Source organism: Gallus gallus, chromosome 16, assembly GCF_016699485.2.
Source record: "Gallus gallus isolate bGalGal1 chromosome 16, bGalGal1.mat.broiler.GRCg7b, whole genome shotgun sequence".
NCBI classification, from domain to species: Eukaryota; Metazoa; Chordata; class Aves; order Galliformes; family Phasianidae; genus Gallus; species Gallus gallus.
The window spans coordinates 910493-938080 of record NC_052547.1 but is presented as its reverse complement, the minus strand read 5'-3'; the positions used below and the strand labels follow the sequence as shown (position 1 = coordinate 938080).

Genomic DNA, 27588 nt, shown 5'->3' with positions numbered 1-27588 from the left:
TAGATGCTCAAGAAAAGGGTTATTACAGTGAGTCTCCAAAATGACTGACCATTTTGGCCACCCTGAGTCTCAGCTCTTTTACACATGCATAGTACCTCTTGGTACTCATCTGGTGGTGTTTTAATAAAGGCCATATCTGTTCCTCATTGTGTACTCTGACCTAGGTCAAGTGCGAGGACATGTGACTGGGGCTGGTTATCTTATTGGCTAAACTCCATCCACCAATCCACTGTTTCTTTGCTAATTTATGTTTTTACTGTCTGAGACTGCTACCTTCCGTTTCAGAGATAGGATAGTTAACACTGTTATTTGGAGAAAACAGGAGACCCACTGTCCATACTCCGTCCGTAAAAAGCATCCGTTTTCAACAGCCCAACCTGGCTTAACAGGGTCAGATCTGTCACTGTTGGATCAGCGCACTATGAAAGCACGTAACTCTTAATTCAACATATTTTACTTCATTCAAGAGGCCCTGTCTCCTGCCAGGTAGAGGAAGGGACAATTCTGTGTACTGGAGATGTGAATTCAGTGGCCTGCCACATCAGAACCTCAGAAATATGAGGCTCTAGTGGACACCACAGCACAATGCACTGTAATGCTAACAAGTCATAAGGGGGTAAAACCCAATTGTATTTCTGCAGTGACAGGCAGATCTCAAGAGCTATCTATTGGAGGCTGAAGTGAGCCTAATCAGAAAGGTGATTCTTGTGCCCAACAATTTTTGCCAGAGGCTAAATAACGCTTCTCAGAGAAAGCTTTGTGCATCCAAGGGGGGAAACAGAAGGGATTGCTGCAGCCTGTCTCACAGCAGTTCCCTGGGAGCACCAGGGCCATCTCCTGGGAGCCTGGCGAGGGTCAGAAAGGGAGGCCTTGGGTTGGGCGTCTGCTGCTGAGATGGGCTGGGCTCCTGCGCTGCAAGGAGCTCATACAAGTGGGAAGCGCTGCAGGGAGACAGATCTGCCGAGGAACAGCTCCTCTGCACCACACAGCACGACCTGCAGCTGGCACAGGGAGAGGTGCTAACAGCCATATGAGTGGGAGCAGGCTGAGCGCTCACAGCCCATAACATGGTAAGTCTCTGCCTGCTGCGCAATGCTGCTGCAGTTCCTCAGAGAGTCCCCTCACTGTGGCATAGCGCAAAGCTTATGAAATCTTTTAGGATGACTCCAAGTCCAGAGGCGGTTCTGGGAGAAGTGTTCCAGGGCTGTGAAACCGAGGTGCAGCTAGGGGCCCAGGGCTGTCCAGCAGAGCAGAGTCCCCTGGTGAGCCCTAGGGGCTGTGTGCCGGTTCAGCACTCAGCCTGCCTGGGGAGCTGCCGAGGGCACGGCAGGGGGATGCGTGGGGGGGAAGCAGCCCTCCTGCAGGGCAGGGGCCTTCTGCTGACAAAACTGCTGCTGGGGGGAGGGGGCTGAAAGCTACACAGCACCCCAGGGCATTTCCAGTGGACCTTCACTGAAGGGAGACAAGTTAGCTACCTCCAGGTGAGCTTTCCTTGGTCTCCACTTTCAGTTTTGTCATCCTTGGCTCAGTGGGAATACAAACAGCCTGTGCTCTTGAAGAGGCAGAGACCCCTAAATCAGCACCCTGAGGGTCATCAGGACCCACCAGAAGATCCTTTGTTGTCCCTCAGCGTGCAGAAAGCAGTAGCATTGCTTGTGCAGTGCCACTAGCCTTTTGCTTCAGGGTTCACTGGAGCTGCCCTCTGTTCTGCCCTCCGTCCCTGCAGTAGAATGCCAGTGATAATTTCAGGGGAAGTCACAAGTTGCCCTTGGAGTCTCTTAGGTGGGGGATGAAAATTCAGACGCAGCTGAGACACCAATGCTATGAGTTCAGTTTCACAGATGCAGCTGTTGAGGAAAAGTAACCGTGCTTCTGCTAATTTCTGAGGTGTTGGAAATGATGCCTGTGGCCTCTCAGTAGGCATTCCATTCAGGACAGCTCATTCCTTAGCACATTTGACTTTGCCCGTGTGTTTCCTCCTCGACTGCGGTGAGAGCTCCCCGAGGACACAGCTCTGCCATAGCAGCTCCGTGTTATCAAGCAGCTCCATGGAGAGAACACCTCAGTGCTGAAGCCACATAATCGCTGCAGCATGGCTGTACACAGGCAGCCACAATGAGCTCACTGTGTGCTTGGCCAGAAAAGAGAAATGATATGCTCCATACGTAGGACGAGAGAGGTCATGCACTTTGAACCTGGATTCCTCTGGTCTCATCAGCATCCTGAGTCTTCAGGGGAACTCCTCAGTGCAGGCATCATCCCCCCGTGCCAGCATAGGACAGCTGAGGCCAGGACAGGTGGACAGAGCAGCTCTACAGCTTCTCCCTGTGCTGAGGGACACCCCCTTCACCTCTGGATTCACAAAATGTCACTTGAAGTGCCTTACGAACGCAAAGGTTTTCTGCTTTATAACTAATCCCTCGATGTGGTTAAGCACCTGGATAAAAACAGAAGAAAAAATACGCTCAGGACCCTCCTTAACAGTTTTATGAAATTTGAGCAACCCTTCCATAAAACTCCTTGACACTGCAGGTTTATTTAATTTGAGATCAGCTCAAAACCTAATTTTTCTGTTACAGGGCCAGACTGACTCTTCCACAATCCACAGCCACCTCTTTCTCCCAGTGACATTCTCAGCAACCACCTCACCACCCCACAGAACTCAAGCAAAGGGATCTTGCAAAGGCCTTCCTCAAATGTGGGTGGCAGACTGGGAGGTTGCTACAAGACGTGGAGTTGAGTGCACACAGAGAGGTGACACTAACATCTTCTTGTCTCTCCCCCCCTTTAATAGGTCCACATATTCAGAGACAGCAAATGTCCAACAGCAGCTCCAACAGCGAGTTCCTCCTCCTGGCATTTGGAGAGAGGTGGGAGCTGCGGCTTCTCCACTTCTGGCTCTTCCTGGGCATCTATCTGGCTGCCCTCCTGGGCAACGGCCTCATCATCATAGGCATAGCCTGCGACCACCGCCTGCACACCCCCATGTACTTCTTCCTCCTCAACCTTGCCCTTCTTGACCTTGGTGGCATCTCCACCACTGTCCCCAAATCCATGGCCAATTCCCTACTGGACAGCAGGTCCATTTCCTACTCAGGGTGCGTTGCCCAAGTCTTTTTCTTTGTCTTCTTGGCTGGAGCGGAGTTTTCTCTTCTCATGGTCATGTCCTATGACCGGTACATTGCCATTTGCAAGCCCCTGCACTACGGGACCCTACTGAGCAGCAGGACTTGTGCCACCATGGCAGCAGCTGCCTGGGGCTGTGGGTTTCTCAGTGCTATCCTGCACACTGCCAATACATTTTCACTGCCACTCTGCCAAAGCAATGCTGTGAACCAATTCTTCTGTGAAATACCCCAGATTCTTAAGCTCTCCCACTCGCACTCCTTCCTGAGGGAAATATGGGCTACTGTGGCTGTTGTCTCTTTAGCCTCTCTTTTTTTTGTTTTCATTCTTTTCTCCTATGTGTGGATCTTCAGGGCTGTGCTGAGGATGCCCTGTGAGCAGGGACGGCACAAAGCCTTTTCCACATGCCTCCCTCACCTCGCTGTGGTCTCTCTGTTTCTCAGCACTGCCTTTTTTGCCTACTTGAAGCCTCCCTCCATCTCCTCCCCCATCTCAGATCTGGTGGTGGCTGTCCTGTACTCGGTGCTACCTCCAACACTGAACCCCCTCATCTACAGTATGAGGAACATGGAGCTCAAGGTTGCTGTTAGAAAAGTGATTTCACAGATGTTTCTAAATATTTGTAAGTTTACACTGTCTTGTAGTTATCTTTAGTGTCATTTGCATTTGTTATGGTCCTTGTAATGTTTTCAGTTCATCTCACTTCTACTGAAGAATGGAAGTCCTGTTCACTTTTAAGGCTGTACAGGGGTGTGTCTCTACGTAGGTGTGAGCTACCTCTGAGTTTGCATCTACTTAATAAAAAACAAATTCCACATTGCACTGCTTGAAGACTTGGCTCTACTTTCCAAGCTGGGGCCGGAGACAGCTGTACCCCAGAAGGCCTGTTGCTCCCTGGTTTTGGGAGAGAAAATGCTCAATGTGGCAGACTGAGATTAGGGTTCATGACTGAGGGGCATGTGACTGAGTGGCATCTGATGACAGTGGAGATTTCAGCATTTGCTGATTCCAGAGGAAGCTGCTCACTAAGGAAAACACTTGGGGGTCGTGGGAAGGGGGAGACACATGACAGGCACTGGGGGCCATGATTTTGTTGGCTGCACTATAATTAAGACAGCCCAGCTTCATCCCTGGCTGAGGTCTGCTATGATAGGAATCCCCCAGCCTCCCAGCTGCTTGCATCCTGCCCACGTTCTCCCTTGCAGCTGTGTCCTCCAACACCCGGGGCCTTGTCACACTTCTTGCACCAAGCCAGATCCCTGCTTGAGATGGAGGAAAAAGCACTCCTCCATACAGAAGCGATCCCATTGCAGCTTGGTGGGAGGTCAGGGAGCCTTCAGAGAAACACAGATCTTGCAGACAGACAGGCAGGCAGGCTCCTCCTGGCTTCAACTGCACCCAGAAATCAACCTCCCGCTCCCTATTTTCCGCATTCCAAGCACAGGTCGGCACTGAATCAAGAAGATCCGAAGCCACCCGCCCCAGGACAAAGCCAACAACTCCGAGCTCAAACCAACATTAGTGCAGTCCAGATATATGCCCCAGGCATCATTTCTGCCCCGCCAGCCTGGCAGAGAATCCTGCTCCCCTGAAGGAATATCTCGCTGCACAGCCACACACAGTGAGGAGACTGTTGCTGGAACTCTGGAACCTCCATACTGCAGAAACGTGCTGTGTGTACACTGTGTGGGTTTGCACTGCCTTCTGTTCCCACCACCTGCTGAACCTTCAGATGCTGCCTTTAGGAAGAAAACACAAAGCTTTTCCTTGGGTTATTTGAGCCCCCCGAGGTTCAGCGTCTGACTCCTGCTCTAAGATCCCAATCAAAGCATCCTGGAGGAGGAGTGTAGTCTGTGTGTACCATGGTTAGGAAGGGAGTTTTGAGCCAAAAATGCTTTCCCCTGGAAGCAAGCAGGGACCTGGAGTCCTTCTACCCCCCACACAAAGGAAGTTGAACCAGAGCCCAGTGAAAACAAAAGCTCCAGGCCCTCTCAGCTGTTCTCCCCCTTCCGTTTCCCCTTTACACCCTCCAAAAAGGCTATTTGCCCCACAAGGGTCCTAGTGATGAAGTGTATGAGGAGCAGAGTAAACCAAGATTAACTGCCGAGGCCTCGAAGACAGCAACAGAGGGAAACAAGCCCCTGCTCGGCGCAACAAGTGGACTGCCCCTCAACCTGTTCCACCTTCCCAGGTGCCCTTACATAATAGGTATAAGGCTGTCGAGCTGACAGCACTGGGGGAAGTGGCTGCTGGTGGAAGCCCATCCATGGAGGAGAGGTTGCCCAAGGCCGGTCAGTCTGCTCCCCCTTTTACTTCAACATCAGTCAGGAAAAAAAGAGAGGGTGTCACCATAGAGGACTCCCTTCTAAGGGGAACCAAGGGCCCCATATGCCACTCGGATCCATCCCACCGGGATGTGTGTTGCCCGCCTGGTGCTCGGGTGAGATGCTGCGAGGAACATCACTCACCTTGCTAGACCCTCCCATTGTTATCCGCTACTGATTTTCCACATTGGAAACAAAGAAGTAGGCAAAAGAAGTCCTCAGGCGATCAAAAGGTACTTCAGGGCCCTGGGAAGACTTCTGGAGGGCATGGGAGCACAAGTTGCATTCTCCTCAGTCCTCTCAGTTAGTGACTGAGATCTACACAACAGCAACAGGGTGGACACACTGAAGGATTGGCTTTGCAGAGGATGCCACACTCTGGAGGGCATGGGAGCACAAGTTGCATTCTCCTCAGTCCTCTCAGTTAGTGACTGAGATCTACACAACAGCAACAGGGTGGACACACTGAAGGATTGGCTTTGCACAGGATGCCCCACTCAGGGCTTTGGGTACTATGGCTTGGGACGCAGCCTTGAGAATGGGCGAATGCTGGCAGCAAATGGGAGCCATCTGACTAGAAGGGCCAAAAATATTCTTGGGAACAAGTTGGCTGGGCTGGTTAGCAGGGCTTTAAACTAGGTATGGGAGAAGGGAGTGTACTGGGTGACAGAGAAGCACATGGGAATGGTGTCACTGTGGGAGGTGGTAATGGAAACCCCAGACTTGTCCCAGAGGTATTAGGGAGGGCTCCTCTGATAAGGCAATGAGGCCAATAGCCAAGCTGAAGTGCCTCTCTACCAATGCACACAGCATGGGAAATAAGTACAAGGAGTGAGAAACCGTGGCACGACTGGGAAAAGATGACCTCATTGCTATCACAGAAACATGGTGGGATGAATTCCCCACTTGGAATACCCTGACGGAGGACTACAGGCTTTTCAGAAGGGATAGACAGGGTAGGAGGGGTGGCAGAAAGAGGACAGACAGCAAAGAGCTGTGTCTCAGGACCAGTCACAATGAGGTCAAGAGTCCTCCTGATCAGGAGGAAGCTGTGGACTAGGCCTTCTTGCTTCAGCTGGAGGAGGTGTCTCACTTGCATGCTCTTATCCTCATGGGGGATTTCAACCACCTGGACACCTGCTGGGATAGTGGCATCGGAGGTGGCAGACAATCCGGGAGAGTCAGTTGAGGACAGCCTCGTCCTGCAGTTAACAGACGGACTGACCAGACAGGAAGCCTTACTGGACCTGGTGCTCACTAATGAGGACAGCATTAGGGACACTAAGATTGGAGGGAGCCTGGGCTGTAGTGACCATGCCTTGGTGGAGTTTGTGGTCCTGAAAAATGCAGGCCTGGCAAGAAGCAGACCCAGGACCCTGTGCTTTAAGAGTACTAACTTCTGGCTGCTCAAGGAACTGCTGCGTGTGATCCCCTGGGAAACTACCCTTAAGGGTATGGGTACAGCACAGAGCTGTCAGCTCTTTAAAGACACCCTCCTTAGAGCACAACAGCTCTCCATCCCCCTCCAGAAGTTGAGCAGTGGAGGCAGGCAACCGTCATGGCTGTGCAAGGACCTGCAGCTGGAACTGAGAGAAAAGGGGAAAATGTACAGAAGGTGTAAGAGGGTTGCACATCCTTGGACAAATAGAGGACTGCTGCCCCTGTGTGTAGAGACAGAATTAGGAAAGCCAAGGCGCAGATGAAGCTGAACTTGGCAAGGGACGTGAAAGATAACAAGGGGTTCTACAGGTACATAGGGAGGAGGGGACAGGCCAAGGAAAGTGCTCCCCCTCTGATGAGAGGCAATGGGGAGCTGACTTCCTCACACATACAAAACACTGAGGTACTTAATGAGTGCTTTGCCTCAGTCTTCATGGGTGGTCAGGCTTCCCGTGTCCGCCCGGACCATCAGCCTCCAGGTGAAGGTGTGGGGAGTGGTTTCTGTCCCCCTGTAACAGTGGAACAAGTCCAAGTCCTCTTCGCAAAACTGAACTGTAAGTCCATTGAGCCAGATGATATCCTAGGGGTATGAAATAGCTGGCTGATGTGGTTGCCAAGCCACTTTCTGTCATATTTGAAAAACTGTGGCTGCCTAGTTGGTGACTGGAAAAAGGGAAACACTACTCCCATTTTTAAGAAAGGCAGAAAGAAGGACCAGGGGAACCACAGGCCCGTGAGCCTCACTTCTGTGCCGGGGAAGATCATGGAGCACATCCTCCTCGAAGCTATGCTAAGGCACATACACGATAAAGAGGTGATTTGAGACAGGCAGCATGGCTTCACCAAGGACACCTTGTGCCTGAACAATCGGGGGACCTTCTACGATGGAGTGACAGCTTCACTGGATGGGAGAAAAGTGGTGCACGTCGTCTACCTGGACTGCTGCAAGGCCTTTGGCATGGTCCCTCACCCCATCCTCCTCTCTAAACTGGAGAACTGGATTTGAAAGACCAACTGTTCGGTGGATTAGGAATGGGCAGGCTGGACACAGCCCACAGGGTCATGATCACTGGGTCTGTGTCAGGGTGGAGGCCAGCCACAAGCAGTGTCCCTCGGGGGTCAGTCTTGGGACTGGTGCTCTTCAGCATCTCCATCAGTGACATAGATGCTGGCATTAAGTGCACCTCCATCAAGTTTTTGGATGACACCCGGCTGAGCGGTGCAGTCAATACACTAGAAGGAAGAGAAGCCCTTGAGAACTACACGAACAGGCTGGAGAAGTGGGCCCATGAAAACCTAATGAGGCTCAGTAAGGCCAAGTGCAGGCTGCTTCACTTGGGCCACATCAACCCCACCTATTCACACAAACTGGGGGAGGATCTCCTTGAGCGCAGCCCTGTAGTGAAGGACTGGGGGGTCCTGGTAGATGAGAAGCTTGACATGAGCCAGCAGTGTGCGCTTGCAGCCTCAAAGGCCAACTGTTGTTCTGGGGTGTATTAAAAAAACAGGTGACCAGCAGGGAGAGAGAGGTGAGTGTCCCCCTCAGCTCTTGTGATGCCCCATCTCCAGTACTGCACTGAGGCCTGGGCCCCCCCCAGGAGGGGAAGGCTGTGGATCTCTTGGAGCAGGTTGAGAGGAGGGCCACTAAGATGATCAGAGGGCTGGAGCACCTCTCCTATGAGGAAAGGTTGAGGGAACTGGGCTCGTTTAGCTTGGAGAGAAGGCTCCAGGGAGCCCTCATTGTGGCCTTCCCGTGCGTGAGGGGAGCATATAAGCAGGAAGGGGAATGGCTGTTTACAAGGGCGGATAGTGATAAGACAAGGGGGAATGGCTTTCAACTGGGCAAGAAAGGGTTTAGGTTGGATACAAGGAAGAAGTTTCTCATACAGGGTGGAGACACACTGGAACAGGTTGCCCCAGGAGGTTGCAGATGCCCCATCCAGCCTGGTCTAGGGGTTGGTAACCCTGCACATAGTAGGGGGGCTGAAACTCAATCATTGTGGTCCTTGTGAACCAACACCACCCTGTGATAAACAAGGCCTCGTCTCTTAAACATGACTTCTCTGAGGTCTAACCCCAGGGTCAATGGATGGGCGGGGTTGCTCTGTGAAAGCTTGCAGGTAGGACATCCTCTTCTGCTTGGAGGTGATTTTCAGAGAACCTCCCAGGAACACTCGGCTGCTCTTTTGACCCACGTACGTGCTTCGTGAGTGGACTCTGAGATTACTGTCAGAAACACATGCCCACAGAGTAGAACTACACAGCTGCTCTTCCTTCAGAAACAGTTTCAAAGAGCTGTTTACAGGAAGAGCAGAAAAGAAAACTGTATGGGGAGAGATCATCTTCTCTTAACAGGGAAAGGGCACCTGCAGCTCCTGGGTGCATGTCTCTTAGGCAGAGGGTGATAGTGATGCCACTTCCCTTCATTTTCTCTACCAGTGTTGTGAGAAGCATTTGGGTCTCCCTCACCCCCGGGGACTCCAGCATCTCCACGGTCCACACTGCGGTTTTCCCCTGAGAAAGGAGGTACCAGACCCCAGCATTTAATGAGGGTGAAGCTTTGGATGAGCTCTCCTTGCAGTGCAGGCAATTCTAAGGTCTCTGTCCCAAGCGGATCCCCTCGTCCTTGAACAGGTTGGAGCTGTGCTTCGCACTCTTCCTACACTCTGCCTATTTGTAGCACTTCTTCCCTGACTGCCATCTGCTGCAGGTGAGGAGCTGTGGGCTCTCCACAAAGCTCTCCCCTCCCCCACTCCCAGCCCCCATAGATGTTCTGGTACCTCAAGAGGTTTGAACTGCGGCCCCGACTCTTCGTGAAAGCAGCAGAAGGAATGTGTTTCTGATGCATCTCCCCCCAACCTGCGCGTTGCAGGTGGCTTTGCCCCATCATGCTCTGAACTTACCTTTGCACCTCCACTCAACAACCTGAACGCGGCTGAACTAACGCAGTACAGGAACAGGACCTACTTTGGCTCCAACCCCCGAGAATGGGCCTAAGACCCAGAAAGGAGATACAGACCCTCCAAAGAACAAGAGAACTCAAATATGCTTGGTCAGGGGACAAAACAGGGAGTGGCTCATCCCAGTGAGACCAAATGAAAACACAAGCATCTCCTGTGAGCACCAGAACAGGCACAACACACGTACCACCACCACCTGGGCCCACAAAGTAGCTACCACGTATCTCCAGCTGGGACACAGCTCTCCTGTTAGTGCTCTTCTGTTCAACAGAAGGCAAGACCAAAGGGAGAAGAATTCAGGGGATTTTGTAGCTGAATGGATGCACTGACAGTAGGTGAGATTGGATTTGCAGCTCTGTACAACCAGAGCACTTGCACAATGTTTCAACTGCTCCCTGTGACAGACTGAGATTAGGGTTTATGACCGAGTGGCACCTGATGACAGTGGAGATGGTGATTGGTCAGTCAGCTATACCCCCATGGCTGTCCCACGTGTGGCAGGGACATTCCCCAGGAAAAGAACGTGGAGCTGTGTGGAGAGCCTACAAGTTCTCCACGGACTGTGAATGCCCAGGGTGGACAGTGACTGGAGCCCCATAAAATGAGAGATCAGCCAAGAAGGTGTCACCCCTAGGCTGGCTATTTCTCCTCTGTGTACCCTTCAACAGTATGTGAGATACTGCTGCTCCTAACAGCACTGCTTTATCTCTGCTCCCTTCTCACACCACTCTCTCCCCCCACGGGGCAGTGCCCCTCTGCTCCCTTCTCACCCCACTACCACCCTGGGCAGTGTCCATGCCTCATCCCCTACTCCCCCACATCCCGGCAGTGTCACTGAGGCAGGGCCTCACCAGGGCCCAGGCCCCTGCATGCAGCTTTCTCAGCTGCTCTTCCCAATGCTCTCTCACTGCCCGCCTGCTCGTGGCCAAGCCCAGTGTTGCAGTGAGGTGACCTCACAAGCAGCAGCCCAGCCCTGCTGGCTATGCAGCTGCCTCCCTGCCTGAGCTGTCCTCTGTGTCACAGGAGTCGTGCCACATTCCATGACATCCCACTGTGTGCTGCTTGCCCCCGGGCAGTCCCGGTCCTGGAGGAGGAATGGCCTCCCAGCCACCTCCCCGCCATGTCACCTGGGCCTCCCTCTGCCTCTCCCCTCTCCCAGCTCTCAGCACAGCTAGGTGAGACCTCCACTACTGCAGATGACATCGCAGGAACAGTCCTGGGCAGGGAGGGTTCTCATGTTCTGGGCCTCCTGCAAGACAGAAAAGATTATTGGTTCCATGTAATGTTACCTGAAAAAAATGGGACACATTCCGTCAGCTGAAGTGATTGAGCACTTGTAATAAACCCACGTTTCCCCCCCACGACAACAAAATACTTTTTTCAGTCGCTGTTTTAATACCACAAGAAAAAAACCTTGATATGGTACCTGCATTACAAGTATTCCGCCTCTCTTACACAGTGCACTTCGTCCCCCTACTCCCTCAGGTGTTTCCAGTAGACCTGATGTCAGAAGTCAAACTTCCAACAACTATCTACATGTGTTGTAATTTCACCCCAGGGGTAACTAAGCACCCTGAAGTTGTTTGCTCACTCCCCCTCCTCAGACAACCTGCCCTCCCTCCGCATATCTTCCCTCCCTTTACTCTTTGGTCGTTCAGCTATCTCTCACCTCCCCAATTGCTTTTTGGAACCTCCCATTGTTCAGGCTTCCTTTCCCTTGTCTCTCCCCTCATCTCTCCTGCCAACTCTAATTGTGTCTCTATTTATATCATTTTGTACCTGTGTGTAAACACTTCTTGTACAGTTATCCTCCATGGGAAACAAACTTCAGTGGAGGCAGCTTGCATTTGGCAGACAGTTTAGGACTACATTCTCTCATCATTGTAAATCTTACATGTTCTGCTTTGTTACTTCTACAGAAGATTAAAGGAAAAAAAACCTTCCATGCCTGTGTGCAGGGACTTCCCTGAGGAAAGCACGTGGGAGTCTGTGCAAAGGAGCTGGCACATTCAGCTGCAGATTCCAGTGGAGAAGCCTGCTGAAAGGAAAGGTGTTGGAAGTCCCCGGTGCCTGACAAACAAAATGGTGGAGAAGGGGCAGTGAGGAGGAAGGCAGGCTGTACAGCCAGCCGTCCTCAGCAGACAACCTGAAAAAGCATAGCACCCCGTAAGCTTCAAACACTTCTTCAGTTAACAGAAAATAAAAAACAAGTCTTAGGGATGAAAAAGTCATTTTAAGGAACATGTTCTCTGAAAATTTCCTCTTCTACAACTTTGTAACCTCCCTAATCAAGAATACAGATCTTGAAGAAGACTTGAGGGAAATGGCTTGTTAGGCCTTTGCCACTGTAATTAGTCCTGCTGTGTATTCAGTGTGGAGTCCAAGGATTGGAGGTGCTGAGAGGATACTGATGGAACCGCATGAGGAAAGTAAAGTTGAAAGGAAACACTGAAGCATCTTGGAGTACTAATTGGCCCTGATGGAGCCATTAGCAAAGCCTCCCTGTAGACTCCTTAAAGCAGACAATGGGAGGCTGTGATTTCACATAGGCAAAGACCCTGTGTGGATGACTCTGATCTGGAGCGAAGCCCATGGTTTGTTTGATGAAACCAAAAGGCCCAGCCACAGATCCAGTCCCCTGCATGTGAAGCTCTTTGGACACTCAGGACACTTAAAGGGTCTCCTCTGTGGGTGAGCTGGTGGCATTTCGGTACAGGACTGTACTTGAAGCTCTTCCCACGCTGATGACCCTTACAGGGTCCCTCTCCTGTCCTGATGCTGGTGGTAGGTGAGGTAGGAATTGCTTTTGAAGCTCCTTGGACATTAAGGCCACCTGATGGATCTCTCTCCTGTGTGCGTGCACTGGTGGCACTGTAATTCATAACCGCATCTGAAGCCCTTCCCACACTCAGAACTTAAAGGACCTCTCCCTCGTATGGATGTGCTCATCGTAGGTGAGACTGGATTTCCATTTGAAGCTTTCTGTACAGTTAGAGCACTTGTACAGTCTTCTCACTGACTGCGTGCGCCGGCAGCTAAAGAGCCTAGAGTTCATTTTATGGTTTCCCCCACACTTACCCCTTGGGTTCTGCCTTCTCTTCTGGCACGCTTCCTTGCTCCTCAGGGTCTTCAAGAGGCTTTTGGCCTGTGCTGCAGACCAAGGGGTTCCCCTCTCTCTTCTGGATGGTTTCCCTGTGGCTTCCTGAAGTGCTTCCCTTGCTCCCGACCCCTTTGGGCACCCCTTCTGATTCTCCCCACTGAGGCACCATTCCACTTTCTTCCAGCCACACCCATCTCCTGCAGCCTCTCCTTCGTATTTGTGATCCCATATCCTGCTGGATGACAGGAAACCCAGAAGTAACACAGCAGATCTGAACTACTACTCAAAGATGGCTTTTGCCCACCCAACTTCTTCCTCTCCCCCACCACCTCACCTGGGCTGAGGTCTCCTGCCGTGTCCTTCAGGCTGTGCACATCTGGGATCGAGGGGCCTTCCTCTCCTTCAAGCACAGAGATCACCATGGGTTTGGGGGCTGAAAGCGGAGGTCGAATAACAAAAACAGTGAAGATGAAACACTCTGTTATTCTGGCACAGCTCCTTCTCCAACTACTCCGCTACATATCCCTCCCTCATTCTGAAACCACAATTAGGGCCTGAATGACTCTGGAGCAGCACATATTGGCTTCCTTCAGATCCCAGCATGACCTTTACAGCTCCAAGAATTACGCAAGGACAATTCCTTTAACACTCCCACTAAGGGTTTTTGCTTAATTTTCTTCTTCTTCCAAAGTGCTCAATGCACAAGGTTTCAAAAGACTTACGAGAATGGAATGCAGAAGAGTAAAAAGGTAACCAGGGAGTCACCCAGTTGCGGGAGCTGGTGGCACCCTGTAACGCAGCAACAAGGGCAGCTCACAGGAGCTGCTCTAACCCCTTCTGGCTGCCAGCAGTGACTCCGGGTCTTCTCTCACAGTGCCGAGCACACAACTCCCCCTTCTGAAATAGACATCTACCTGTTCCTTCCGTGTTGCTGCTGTGATAATCCATATATAACTGCCTTGTGATTACCCTACCACCTGATTGCAGAGGCTCATTCTGTACAGCCAAAGGTGCCCTAATTAGGAGGAAAGGGAGCAAAGTTCTCACCCAGTGAGGCCACAGACCCATATGTCTCCACCGTCACATCCTGGTAGAGTGTTTGCTGCGCAGCATCCAGCAGTGCTCCCTCTTCCCTGCTGCAATACATGGCCACCTCTGCAAAGCTCAGGCTCCTCCAAGGAAAGAGGCTCCTGGTACTGCCAAGGCCCAGGGAAGCAGTTGTCAGAGGAGAGAAACTCAAGTACTACCAGCTTCTCCGGCCCCAGCACGCACTGCTAGCTGAGGGCACCTCACCCTCCCTGTATTCACATTCCTTGCCCCTCAGTCTCTCCTTCCTACTCCCCCATGCCCCTACCTGAGATAAGTGCTCCACAGCCATTTCCTGCTCTCATGGAGGCTGAGATGATCACAGGTGACAGGCAGAAGTTGAATGAGTCTGGGGAGATGAGAGAGAAGGCAGGGAATGTGTGAAGGAACGCAGCGCTGCCTGTCCAAGCCCAGCCCTCCGCCCCCCACCTGCAGGCCACATTGCCTCGGGGTAAAACCCATCTGGGACTCACACCAGCAGCACTGGTCTTAACAGGCTTCTTTCCCAGCACACACTCCACCGTAGCAGTGTGCTCCCCCCTCCCCCCTCCCTTCTTCCTCCCAACCTCCTCCTTCCGCCTGGCCTTGCGCACAAAGACAGTGAGCAACAGTGCTCACCCCAGTGGTTAAAACAGATCAACAACCACAAATCTGTTTCAGACTGGAAGGCTGACAGTACTGAAAGTAGATACCTGGATCAACAGCTGAGGGCCAATTAAGCATGAGCCTCAACACAAAATACAGCAATGAATCAACTGTCTTACTCCAAAAACAGCAAGAAGCACTAACATCTCAAGTACTCCTGTACAGCAGCAGGCTGCATGACCACCTCTGCCATTGAGCACGGATTTCTCTCGAGGTTATACCACCACCAAGACCCCTTACATGTTGATGTCAAGACTTGCTAATACAGGTACTCCCTAAGTGACTAACAGTTTTGGTTTGAGCTTTAGACTTGCTGCCTCCCTGTGGGCCAATGAGACATCACTGGATCCTCGGTGGTGACTATCCCCACTCTGTAAATCGTATGGTAGAACTTCTCCTTACTATTGCCAACTTGCCCATCTTCCCCCCATCCCTTAGTTGCTTAGAACTTGTAATAAATCAGTCCGCTAACACTGGATTTGCTGTCTTTGTCTTCCTCCGGGTATACATATAAATACAGAGATACACACACGTAACCATCTCTCCTATTTGGAGCAAGACACTGTCACATGTTCCTAGTTTGCTTAAGGGACTAAGTCAGAAAGTTGGCCGGCAAAACACAGAAACACTGTGAGGGCAACTGTTCCGGTGCTCAAACCAAACTGCTCCTGATGTTGTCTACATTGATAAAGGCTCACACTCCTTCTAGGAGGAGCCAATCATTTAGCCACACAGGATAGCCTGGAGCTGGGTCACAACATACCGAACGATATCCATCAGCTGTACAAGTAGATACTTCGAAGCTGTATGAATTGACATAACTATACATGAGGAAGTACAGTAATTATAATTCAGCATAACAGAGTTGGTACACAGACTAACACAGGTACACATACCGAACAACAAAACCCACAAGGACACTCTTGCTCTGCCCTTCCATTTGATGAGCACAAAGCACCAGAGAACTCCAAACAGAGGTTTGTGCAACTTCTGTCAAAATCTACACCTCAGAGGGACTTTGAGTAGAACTCTCCAAAAACTGGTAACTCAAAGGCACCACAGAGCGAGCATTAAAAGCAAATGGCGCTGCAACCTGGAATTTATCACAAGAAAGCGTGGCATAAAATTGAAGTCCTGCCCACTCTTTCTTGTCATCTTTGAGGCCAAACAAAAAGTTCACCTTTCTGTTTCGTGTAACATGGAAATTCACGTTGCTTGGGATGTGTCAGTCACTCAGAGCTATTCCACCCGCTGCGCACAGCGGTGGACACGGAAGTCCATCGCGTTTGAATAGCTACGTAGTGGAATTCCAAGGTCACAGCCTGAACCAATGGGTGGGCTACGCGACTATGCGGGTGCCTGGAGCGGCGGGTGGTCTGGAGCCACCCCTTCTGTCCCGCAAGACTTCCCGTGCAGTCTGAGTCTGCGCGGGTGACCCTTTTGCCCCCGCCCTTCTCTCCGGCTGCGCGATGGTACGAACGGGGGAGGGTCACATTCCTCAGCTCGTCCCTTTCTCCCAGCTGTTACCGGGAGGGGGAGGGGGAGTTGATCCTTTTTTCGATATCTTCTCCTATTGTGCCTCTTTCTCAAATGAAGGCTCCGTCGTTGCCTCCGCTTGTTCTACAAGCTACAAATCTGGGAATCCGTCCTGTTAGTGAGGAATCAGAACCATCACAGAATCAGTCTATACTGATAGAACCATCACAGAACCTGAAACAAGGGCACCATTTCGTCCCCCAGTCCAGCCCCTGTAAGCCCCCGCCTACCCCGCCCCCCCCCCCTTCCCCCTTCCACTCCCACCCCCCCTTCCCCCTTCCACTCCCACCCCCCCCCCGCTTCCCCCCCACCCAGAAAGCGCCGTCCCAGCACCTTGCCGTCAAGTCGAAGAGACGGCCGCTCTGCCGGTCCCGAACTGGGACCCGGGGAAAACAACCCTCCTGCACGGCGAGGTGAGGCCGCAGGCCCGAGTCCCCGACCGCGGCCCCGGGCCGCTTCCCCGCCCCGCCGCACTCCGATCGCTGCCCACGCGGCCGCAGCGCACGGAGCGCGGTTCCTCGGGGCGGAGCGGGAAGCGGCAGCCGGCGGGGCCCCCCGGAGCTGCCCCAGCGCCGAGCAACGGGGCCCGGAGCCGGGTTCTGCCCGTCGGCATTATCAAAGTGAGTGCGTAAGCTTAACCTGTGGTGAGCATACAGCGTGCAACCCGAAAGTGAAACCAGAACTGAGATTTCACCCGTAACATCCAGCAGCAAAACACCCTAAGTGGGGCTCCGGTTGTAGGTGCTGTGGTGCCTCAGTGCCCAGGGATGCCTTTGTCTTCATCTTCACTTTCTTCCTTCAAGGATCGAATGAGCAACTCGCATTCTTGGAGGTAAAGTCCAAGTTCTAATTCCTGCCTCACCTGCTGATCATCAGGTGGACTGCTGAGGCTCGAGGTGAGTAAGAACTCAGGGGAGCTAAGGATTCCATTCCATGTAAGAAAACTGTGCTCACCGGTAAAAGTTCTGTGCAGCAGCAAGCTGTGTTGCTAACTGCTAGAAATAGTAGGCAACTGTAAGCTGTGCTGCTTGCTAGGACGTTTACGTCCTTCTGCCACTCAGCTTGTAACCAGAGCCCTGAGGTCTGTCCGCAACCTGCCAAGGACGCCAAAGTGGGACAAACAGTGGCTCATGGCAATCCCAAAGCCCTGTAAACCCATGAGGGTGTGCACAGCTGTGCGTGAGTGTCTGGAACAGAAACATGTGGGAGAGCTGGGAGGAATGCAGTGGGGAAGTAACTGCTTCCACACCAACGATGAAACAGCAACTGTGACAGAGCAACAAAAATCCACCGCTTTGTATACACATTGTCCCAGGGTTAGGAACTGTTGAACTACTGCAAAGACCTCTGCTAGGCCTCAAATGATCCCAGACATTCAAAATCCTTGACCTAGGTGATCTGTTCCAGTCACCAGGTGGAATACTACCTGTTGGATTTTGCTAACTGAACAAATGACACTAAGCAGAACCAAACAGCATAAATCTCATTAAGCTAAACGCTCTTACTTCTCCCTCAACAGCTCAGGAGCAACCCGTATTGAAAAGTCTGCATCCAAAAGGATGGCCGCTCTTGCCTCTGGTTCTAAAAACTGTACGTAATGACTCAGCTCTCACTAGAGCCATAGTGCTGCATCCAGTTTCCCTGCTGGTGGAAGCTCCAGTAGAACCTTCTCATCCCCAGAGAAGCACATGAGAGAAGTCCTAGCTGTCCTAGGAACTCCTTGCTGTAATGAACTGCATCCCCAAAGCCTCCCGCATGCAAGCACCTCTGCAGCACTGAAGCGGTGAATGATGGCATCAGAAGGCAATATGGAGAACGCAGTGGCCAGTTTCGTGTGGGACACACCTGAGCAACTGGGAGCTGATGCTCCACCAAAACTCAAGATGGAACTCAGCAAGATCCAGCCCACAGGGGGTACAAGCACAGCACGACGGAGCTGTCACTAGCAGCACTTGTCAGCCTGCTGTACAGCTATTACGGGCAGCCCTGCTACGTGGAGGGAACAGCAGACATGCAGTGGTGTTGGTGCATCAGGCTCATGACCTCCTAGGTAAGCTGTACAAGGGCGAGGTGGGGGAGATGAGGTCCAAGATGAGGGCTACGCACCACTGAGCAACCAAGCTCATCCTTGCCTTCTCTCCAGGGGGCAATGTTCGGTGAGTAGAGCAGTGCCTTCCTGTTCCAAGAAGTCTAGATGGCTGGGACTGTGAAGGAGCTCCAAGGAGGCTTTCCAAGTTCTAAGGAGCACACCATTTTGCAGAGCACCCAAGAGAGAACATGGGAGCGCTACAAACTGATGGCAAAGTGGGACATCACAGCCAACTGCTGCCTGTGTAAGGAGCTGACAAGAAACAATCCCTCCCTCTCCATCTGATAGGCAGGTAAGAACGTACTCCCATGGTCTTCCCAGCTGGGAAGTCCAGACAGGCCAAGCCTTGAGAAAGGGAGCACCACAGGCACACCCACATAGCTTTGTCCTTATGACAGACAGAAGATGTTCCTATGGCAGCTAGTGCTCAACAACTGCGCCCATCAGTGGGGTAGGACAGGCTGCCCTGGAAAGTGGTGGAGTCTCAGTCCCCCGAGGTTCTCAAGAAGCATGTAGATGTGCCACTGAGGGGCATGCTTTAGTGGGTGTGGTGATAATGGGTCAGTGGTTGTCCTGGATGATCTTTGAGTCCTGAAATCATAAAACCCTTACAGTTGGAAGAGACTTTTAGATGTCGTCCAGTCCACCTCCCCTGCAGTGAACAGGATCATCTACAGCTGGATCAGGTTGACCCGGGCCTGATCTTAGAGATCTTCTATGTTACAGACTCTGTGATTGGTACAACTCTAAGACTCACGCTCCCCTCTGTGTCTCTCCAGAGGTAGTTCTTTAACACTACATTTCCCCACCCCACCAATCTGTCCTCTCTCCAGCAAGTAAGTGGAGCTACATAGACGTAAAGGGTGGATGGTAAAGCCAGATGAGCTCCACCCTGTCAACCGTTTGCTGAACTGCATCACCATCCCAAAGTCCCCTCCTGTCCCATTCTGCACAAGAGGGACAAAGATCCAGACAGCCCTTGGCCTCTGTTTCCCCTCCTCCAGCTCTGTGTGATGACATCCTTGTGGTGCAGGGTGACACTCAAAGGCCACAAGTGCCTTCCCTTCAGGCATGACCTCCTCCAGTCTGTTTTCTTTCTGTTTCATCTGCTTTGCTCTGCCCCAGGCAGCCTTGCCCAAGACCTCAAGTCTGCCAGCTCACCCTACCCTCCTTCCTTCCACTACTGAGCTGTTCAGGCTAAGCCAAGCACTTCTGACAGAAGTGCTGTCACAGCTGATAAACCGGAAGTACAGAGGATGTGGAAGCCAAGTGATGGGTGAAGTAGATGACCACCTAGAGATCTGCCTGGATCAATTAAAATTCCAGGCACTCCTAGTGCATCAGTTGTCCAAGGCTCTGGACAGTTGTTGGCCCTTCAGTCCCTCTGCACAAATGTTGCCAGGACAATGACAGAAATGGAAACAGAGGGAGTAGGGGAAGAGCTCAGTGCAGCTCTTGGGACTTGAGGAAGGTGGGTGCTCACTTTGTGCTACGTTATAGCTTCATCCAGGGGCATGGAGTGGGTAGGAAAGCTGACTTAGTTTGCAACACCTCTACATTCAAAACACAAGCACTTGGCCCTGAAGTGCAGCAGCAGCAGCACTCAGTCACCAACTACATGGCATACCTCTGGCCAGAGGTAATGCGCTGCGCTCCACTGCTCTTTACAGAGTGGTTTTCAGGTCACTATCACCCGAATCCATCCCTGGTGTTCCCTCAGGGATTCAGGGCCAGGATCACTCCTGTGAGGAAAGCATAAGAGCACTGAGTTGTAGAGAGATTCCCGACTCCCTTCCCTGAGGGTCTTCAAAAGCCAGCAGCACACAGGCCTGGGAAACCTGCTCTGATGGTCCTGCGGGAGAGTTCAGAACCAGATCATACAACCTTACAGCCATTCAGTTGGGAAAAGACCAGGTACAATTGTTAACCTACACAAACATAGAATCACAGAACCATACCCTCACAGAACTGGAGAATTAACGGAGTCATTCAGATTTGTAAACAGCTGTAAGACTCATTCCAGCATCACGTAACACAAGTCCACCACTAAACTGTCCCCACACACCTCATCTACATACCTCTTACACCCCTCCAGGCATGACAACTTCATTAAGCAAAACTCCCCCCACCACTGACCCCTAACCATGTCTGCTTCTGTGCTGCTCGGTCAGCAGGATGAGGCAGAAGTTTAGCTAGCAATTCCTGGGCACAAAGGACACAAGGGAGATGGATAGGTGAGTACCTGGGGCCTGGGAGTGCTGCCCCATGCCCTGCAGTGAACAAGTAACCCCTAGAAGGCAGGGTGATCCCCCATACCTGCATGCAGCCTGCTAGCCCACTTCCCTCCTGCATTCTGCAGTACTCCTTCCCCTTGGGCCAGTTTCTTCCCCTGTGCTGAGATGGAGTTCAAGTTGTGGGTGACAGTGGCCACCATCACTGAGTACAAGCACTCCTCCTGGGACTGCCACTTAACCATCAGGGATCCCCTCTAGGCAGACGGAGGCCAGACCACCTTCCAGCATCCATGCTGGGCTGAGGGCTGTTGAAACCACTCACCTCCTGCGTTTCCAGTGTCTCATAGGTACCATGAGTGGGTAGCTGACACATCCCCAGTTAAAGTCCCTCTGACAAGCTCTGATCATTCACAGAGCATGTCTAGCACTTCTGCGATGCTTATTCAGCCTTAGGTCAATGAAAACCTGCTCCTGGAGATGCCTAATGCTGTAAGGCCATTCTTTGCTGTGCAGAAGGACCCCAGCTTCTCCCCCCTTGGGCATCATTTTCCTTTCTGCCTCATTCCTCTTCATCCTTGTGCACTCCCTCCTCCTCTCCCACACCATCAGGGCTGCAGGTACCACCCTTCGCCTTGACCTCATTCCCAACAACCACAGACCAAAAAAGGTGAGCGTGACTGATTCCCCGTGTCGTGGTTCCCACAATGGTCACATTCGTGCAGTCAAGGGACAAACGCTTCCTTAAAGAGCTTGGGTTTAAGTAGTGCAAGCAGTGCCATTGGCAAAGAGGCTCCCATGGGTAACCTTCGGACCCTCCTCCCCCAATCTTCCTGTAGCTCTTCTTGCTTTGTCTCCCATCAGAATTACTCCTCATGAGATGGTTTTGCAGGCAGCGGACATCTCAGGTCCTGCCAGCAGGATACATACATTCACCTCCATATTGTCCTAACTTGGACCTAGCGGAGTGGAATAACCCCCATAACATACCACTACACCAATGATCCCCTATTGCCATCTCACCGGAAGCATTAGGAAAGGCAGTAGACTCATTGATTACTACCTACAAGAGAAGGGTGAGCTATAAAGCCCCAGAAGGAACAAGCACCAGGCTTGTCACAGTGAAAGCCCTGCCTGTAGCTTGCTCAGGAAAGCCCAAATACTACACAGTGCAATACAGACGGTTCAGGTGTTCTGCATCCCTACTGCACCAAGGCAGGTGCAAGAACTTCCGGGTCCACGCAATACTGGCATTACTCTTACACCTGCATACCACAGCTGCTGTGGCCTTTCACCAACTCACAAAGGCCAAAAACATGGCTGGAGGAATGAAACAACGTCTTCCAGCAAGACAGAACTACCTTCTCAACAGGCCCAGGTGCTGGGTACACTCAAACCCACCCTTCCAGCTGAACTAGAAACACACGTAACTGAGAATGGGTTTGGCTAGGGCCTGTGGCTGAGGCAGAACTCCATTTAAACCCAGTTGTGTTCTGGTCTCAGTTCTGACATGGAGCAGAAGAGAAGCGTAGCATGAAAAAGTTACCTGGCTGCCTACTCTCAATAACCCACACCGCTAAAGTCTCACTTAAGGCGATTTCTCCAATTCAGAAGCAGGTAAAACATCTGACCCACCTCCCTAAGGCACGGTACACCAAACAGACAGCAGCATGATGGATCACCTACTTCAGCCAGTGCTGCAGTTTGTCTTTATCACCCTTGGAAGAAGAGCTTTGGAAGACCCTAGGCATGGTCTCATTCGTGCAAGAATCCAGAGCTGAAGTTCACTCCCAGCCCTGTGCATCAGCCAGTGTCCCCCCTTGCCATCCCATAGAATTCACCAACAGGTCCACATGGGTCCAACCACACTCCACATTCCTACGGGACAATCAGGGATACCCACATTGCTACAATAGGCATAAGTTGTAGTGACTTAACAGGCCTGACGGCTCAATACACTTGACCATTTGCTGTCTAGAGGGCACTGTCAGACACACACACAAAGGTCCTCCTGTTACCTCAAAAGTCTCACAGTGGTTGTGAGCTCCTTGAACCACAGAGGTAAGGAGTCCGGTGCAGTGGGACCCACTGCTGGTCTCAGACTTCATCAAGCCTTTATGTCAAAGGGGTCATGTGCAAAAGCAATCCAAGATAAAACCTCATGAAAAAGCTGCACATGAACCTTTAACTGCTTAGCAAGGATCAGTATTGGCAAGGTATCTCAACATCAAGGTGTGAGGGCTCTCTCTCCAGGTGTGAACTCAAGAGACAGCCGCACTCAAGGGAAATCCTGTCAATGAACCTGCTGCCGTGCAGGAGAGCTCGAGGGGCAGTTGGGCTGTCTGGCATCTTTGAGGTAGGATGAGTGCCAGATTTTGTCTGAGTGCACTCATAGTTGCCCCCTAGCTGTTACGTCTGACAGCAGTTCTTTTGACCCCCCCAGGCCAAGACGCGTTTGTGACCATTAATCTGCTTTCACTAGAACACCATCAATACTGTTGCTCACTGTCTTTGTGGGCTAGGCCTAATGTCCAAGGCCAGGACAAAGGAGGACATTCAAAGGAAGAAAGCAAGTGTGGAGAGCATGCTGGCTGTGCTGGGAAGAAAATCTAGTAAGACCAGTGTTCCCAGTCAGAGTGCCAGGTGGCTTTTACCCCCAGGCAATGCCCTGAAAAGGACTAGGGAGGGCTGGACTTGGACAGAAACAGCTACACCCCCTCACACCTCCCCTGCCCTTTCTTGCCTCAGCACGCTCCCATGAGTCTTCTGCCTTTCACCAGCGATCATCTGATCCAGACCTACAGGAAGGCTTCCACTTGCAAATAGATGAACTACACTAACTTGTAACAGCAGATTGAGTAAAGAGTCACATACCTGATGTCTAGTCCTGGTTTTCATACCTGTAATCCAACCACAGCAAACACAGGGAAGGAAAGCACAATCACACTTACACAAAAGTCAGATGTGTACTTGCAATACAAACATCAAAGAAACAGACCACCACCCTACTGTCCAGTTGTGTTAAAACACTCTTTAAGACACACAACTGCCCAAAAGAGCCTTCACTGTAAACAGTAACCCCATACTCTTCAGGACACAAATAATCCATAGCAGGATGATTTCACATGACCTCCAGGAGAGCAACAAATGACCACAGTACATCCATCACACATAGGGGCATGGGGATGCAGGCAGAAGCAGCCATGGGGTGAGGGATGTGAACACACAGGGAAAGAGGGTTGCCAGTATTCACATGCTGGGATAGAGAAGCCACCGGCACCAGAGTTCACCTTCCCAACGAGCTCCTTCCCTGGGCTTCAAGTGATCCCAGCAAATAGCTTCTTGCAGGATGTGGCCGTGCATTTCAGCAGGGAGAAGTGGGTGCTGCTGGGCCCTGCGCAATGAGCATTCAATGCCAAGTACAGGGTCAGGATGACTTCCCTCGTCCTGCTCATCACACCATTCCTGATCCAAGCCAGGATGCCACTGGCCTTCTCGGCCACACTGCTGGCTCATATTTGGCCCACAGTCAACCAGTACACCACAGTCCATTTCCATGAGACAGCTTTCCAGCCACTTCTCCCCCAAGCCTGTTGTGACCAAAACGCAGGACCCAACACTTGACCCTATTTCTTCCTCTCCAGCAGATCAACACTTCCCCATTGGAGTCACCTGCAAACTTCCTGAGGGTGCACTCAACCCCCTCAAGATTGTTCATGAAAACATTAAATAGAAGCAGCCCCGAGGACTGAGTCCTGGTGCACACTGCTCATGAGGAGCCACCAACTGACTAACTCCATTGCCAACTCTTTGGGCCCAGCCAGCCACCATTTCACCCAGCAGAATATACACCCATCCAAACTGTGGTCAACCAGCTTCTCCACGAGAGTGTTGTGGGGGGACAGTGCCAAAAGCTTTCCTGAAGTCCCAGTAGACCCCATCACCAGCCTTACCTTTGTCCACTAAGCGGGTCACCTTGTCAAAGAACAAAATCAGGTTTGTCAGACAGGATCTACCATTCATAAACCTGTGCTGACTGAGCCCGATCCCCTGGTTGACCTTTAATTGATCCCTTATGACTCCCAAGATGATCTGTCCCATGATCTTCCCTGGCAACAAAGCCAGACTGATAGCTCTGTATAAATTAGGCCTGGATCACCTTCCCAGACCTTCTTGAAGATGAACATCCCATTTCCCACCTTCCAGTCCACTGGGACATTCCTTCTTAGCCAGGACTGTTGTAGGATGGAGAGCAGCTTGGCAGCCACATCCACCAACTCCCTCAGCACTCCAGGGTACAGTCCCTCTGATCCCATGGATGTGTGAGCATCCAGCTTTCAGAGCATGTCCAAAACCATGTCACCACATTAGTCAAAAAATCACATTTCTCAGGCAGGGTATACCCTTCATAAAACCATGCCAAGTGGGCCTGATCCACAGTTAACTCTTACAATCTGTGGTGCCTCCAAAGACAACCCACTACATGACTTGCTCTGGCAGTGACATGAGACAAACACAACTTCCGTGATCATTTTGCACACACATAAGAACAGACCTCACATTCACCAGTGTCCCAACTCCCAATATCTCAGTTAACCAGGACTGTTATAGGATAGGATGATGGAAAATCACTTCCTAACATTCTATTTCACATCATTTCTCCTTTAACACATCACCACCAAAGGCACACAGAGGTCTCTTGCCCTGAGACACCAGCAAATCAGTTTACACTGCCCTTGCTTCTCATTTTGTTTTCCCTCTAAAATCACAGGAGCCAGCTTCTCCATCATTTCTTTATATTTACCAGTTCATTGGGGCAGTATGGGAATTACATGACATCTTCTCCAGCTCTGTTCCAACAGCTCTAGCTTGTGGTTGCACAAGCAACCACCTTATCCCACTACAGAATTGTGGGACATGCAGTAACAAATAAACCAACATAACCCGACAAATTGAATGAACCAATGCCCAAAGAAGTCACCTCTGCAACGGCTGATCCTTCGCCTAACCAGCCGGCCAACTCTGCTCATGAGCACACACTCTCCACCTTTACGAGAGCCGAGGCCTCCCTCGGCCTCCCAGGTGGACTGATAAGGCATCCGGAAAAAATGCTTCAGCAACATCGGCGCCGACTACCGGCAACAGCTCGAACAGCAGCCGAGGTTTTCCTCGACGTAACTGGAGGCACAGAATTACAGCGACGCCTCTGGCAGCTCCGGAGCTGTAGCGCCCCCAACCCCCTCCCTCCCCCCACCCGAGCGCGCGACGACACGCCGAAGTCGGGTAGACCTGGACGCCGATCGCAAGCCGCCCCAGCAGCGATCTCTAGCCGCAGCCACGGATCGAACTAGCGGCACGGAGACCTCCGGGGCCGGGTAGACCGTGCCGGCGTACCCGAGTCGCCCCGGCAACGACCTCTAGCCGCCACCGCGGATCGAACTAGCGGCACGGAGACCTCCGGGGCCGGGTAGACCATGCCGGCGTACCTGAGTCGCCCCGGCAACGACCTCTAGCCGCCACCGCGGATCGAACTAGCGCGACGGAGACCTCCGGGGCCGGGTAGACAGTGCCGGCGTACCTGAGTCGCCCCGGCAACGACCTCTAGCCGCCACCGCGGATCGAACTAGCGCGACGGAGACCTCCGGGGCCGGGTAGACAGTGCCGGCGTACCCGAGTCGCCCCGGCAACGACCTCTAGCCGCCACCGCGGATCGAACTAGCGCGACGGAGACCTCCGGGGCCGGGTAGACAGTGCCGGCGTACCCGAGTCGCCCCGGCAACGACCTCTAGCCGCCACCGCGGATCGAACTAGCGCGACGGAGACCTCCGGGGCCGGGTAGACAGTGCCGGCGTACCTGAGTCGCCCCGGCAACGACCTCTAGCCGCCACCGCGGATCGAACTAGCGCGACGGAGACCTCCGGGGCCGGGTAGACCGTGCCGGCGTACCCGAGTCGCCCCGGCAACGACCTCTAGCCGCCACCGCGGATCGAACTAGCGGCACGGAGACCTCCGGGGCCGGGTAGACCATGCCGGCGTACCTGAGTCGCCCCGGCAACGACCTCTAGCCGCCACCGCGGATCGAACTAGCGCGACGGAGACCTCCGGGGCCGGGTAGACCATGCCGGCGTACCTGAGTCGCCCCGGCAACGACCTCTAGCCGCCACCGCGGATCGAACTAGCGGCACGGAGACCTCCGGGGCCGGGTAGACCGTGCCGGCGTACCCGAGTCGCCCCGGCAACGACCTCTAGCCGCCACCGCGGATCGAACTAGCGGCACGGAGACCTCCGGGGCCGGGTAGACCATGCCGGCGTACCTGAGTCGCCCCGGCAACGACCTCTAGCCGCCACCGCGGATCGAACTAGCGCGACGGAGACCTCCGGGGCCGGGTAGACCATGCCGGCGTACCTGAGTCGCCCCGGCAACGACCTCTAGCCGCCACCGCGGATCGAACTAGCGGCACGGAGACCTCCGGGGCCGGGTAGACCGTGCCGGCGTACCCGAGTCGCCCCGGTAACGACCTCTAGCCGCCACCGCGGATCGAACGAGTCGGACGGAGCCGGAAGGGGCCGGGTAGACTGTTCCGCCGTACCCAAGCCGCTCCCTGCAGTGACCTCTAGCCGCCGCGGAGCGCGCGCGTTTCTCGTAGCCGCGTATGGAAAGTCGGTCGGAGCTGGGTAGACCTGGCAGGCTTTGCGAAGCCGTACCATCAGCGGCTGCTAGCTTCGTCCCAAGGACCGCCCAAGTCGGTCGGCGACTTCCGGTTCCGGGTAATCCTGGCCAGCGTACGCAAGTAGCCACGACGGAGACCTCCGGTCGCCGCCGCCGCGAAGCCCTCGGTTCGGCCCGAGCTCGGCGGGGCCGGGTAGACCTTTCCGACGCATTCAATCCATCACGACAGCCGTCCTCTAGCCACCGCCGTCGCGCAGCAACCCGGTCGGCCGGATCCCGTCAGGGCCGGGTAGCCCTGGATGCAGACGGCAAGTCGCTGACATGGTCCTCTTTTCCCCGCCGTATATCTCTGTTGATATAACCCACCGGGTCCGGGTCGAC

General features: G+C 52.8%; 1 protein-coding gene, 1 long non-coding RNA gene and 1 other non-coding gene across 16 annotated transcripts; 2 read left to right on the top strand and 1 right to left on the bottom strand.

The window, feature by feature from the left end:
* Positions 1-438: 438 nt before the first annotated feature.
* Positions 439-27283, bottom strand: LOC121111866. 9 transcript variants are annotated; one of them, XR_006931633.1, is made up of 9 exons: positions 16551-16705; positions 15578-16329; positions 14305-14385; positions 13998-14122; positions 13285-13383; positions 12929-13182; positions 11790-11920; positions 10978-11099; positions 439-2437 (listed from the first exon to the last, which is right to left on the bottom strand). It is a non-coding gene; the product is annotated as an olfactory receptor 14A16-like (transcript). The 9 variants fall into 9 exon arrangements; XR_006931635.1 differs by having other exon boundaries at positions 11033-11099; XR_006931636.1 differs by lacking the exons at positions 439-2437; positions 16551-16705 and adding an exon at positions 16912-17252 and having other exon boundaries at positions 10076-11099.
* Positions 954-3945, top strand: LOC121106936 (olfactory receptor 14C36-like). 2 transcript variants are annotated; one of them, XM_046901573.1, is made up of 3 exons: positions 954-1070; positions 2580-2698; positions 2795-3945. In XM_046901573.1, the coding sequence occupies exon 3, from the start codon at positions 2818-2820 to the stop codon at positions 3778-3780; it is 963 nt and encodes a 320-aa protein (XP_046757529.1). In that variant the 5' UTR covers positions 954-1070; positions 2580-2698; positions 2795-2817; the 3' UTR covers positions 3781-3945. The 2 variants fall into 2 exon arrangements, with proteins under 2 accessions (XP_046757529.1, XP_040504726.1); XM_040648792.2 differs by having other exon boundaries at positions 954-2698.
* On the top strand, positions 16527-27134 carry LOC101750700. Of its 5 annotated transcripts, none has more exons than XR_006931627.1 (4): positions 16527-16630; positions 16959-17113; positions 17737-18267; positions 18361-23415. It is a non-coding gene; the product is annotated as an uncharacterized LOC101750700 (long non-coding RNA). The 5 variants fall into 5 exon arrangements; XR_006931625.1 differs by lacking the exon at positions 16527-16630 and adding an exon at positions 16738-16837; XR_006931626.1 differs by lacking the exon at positions 16527-16630 and adding an exon at positions 25400-27134 and having other exon boundaries at positions 16902-17113; positions 18361-18598.
* Positions 27284-27588: the final 305 nt, after the last annotated feature.

What these genes read in the sequence shown, in the direction of transcription:
- LOC121106936 (XM_046901573.1), top strand. Translation starts at nt 2,818, where the DNA reads ATGTCCAACAGCAGCTCCAACAGCGAGTTCCTCCTCCTGGCATTTGGA.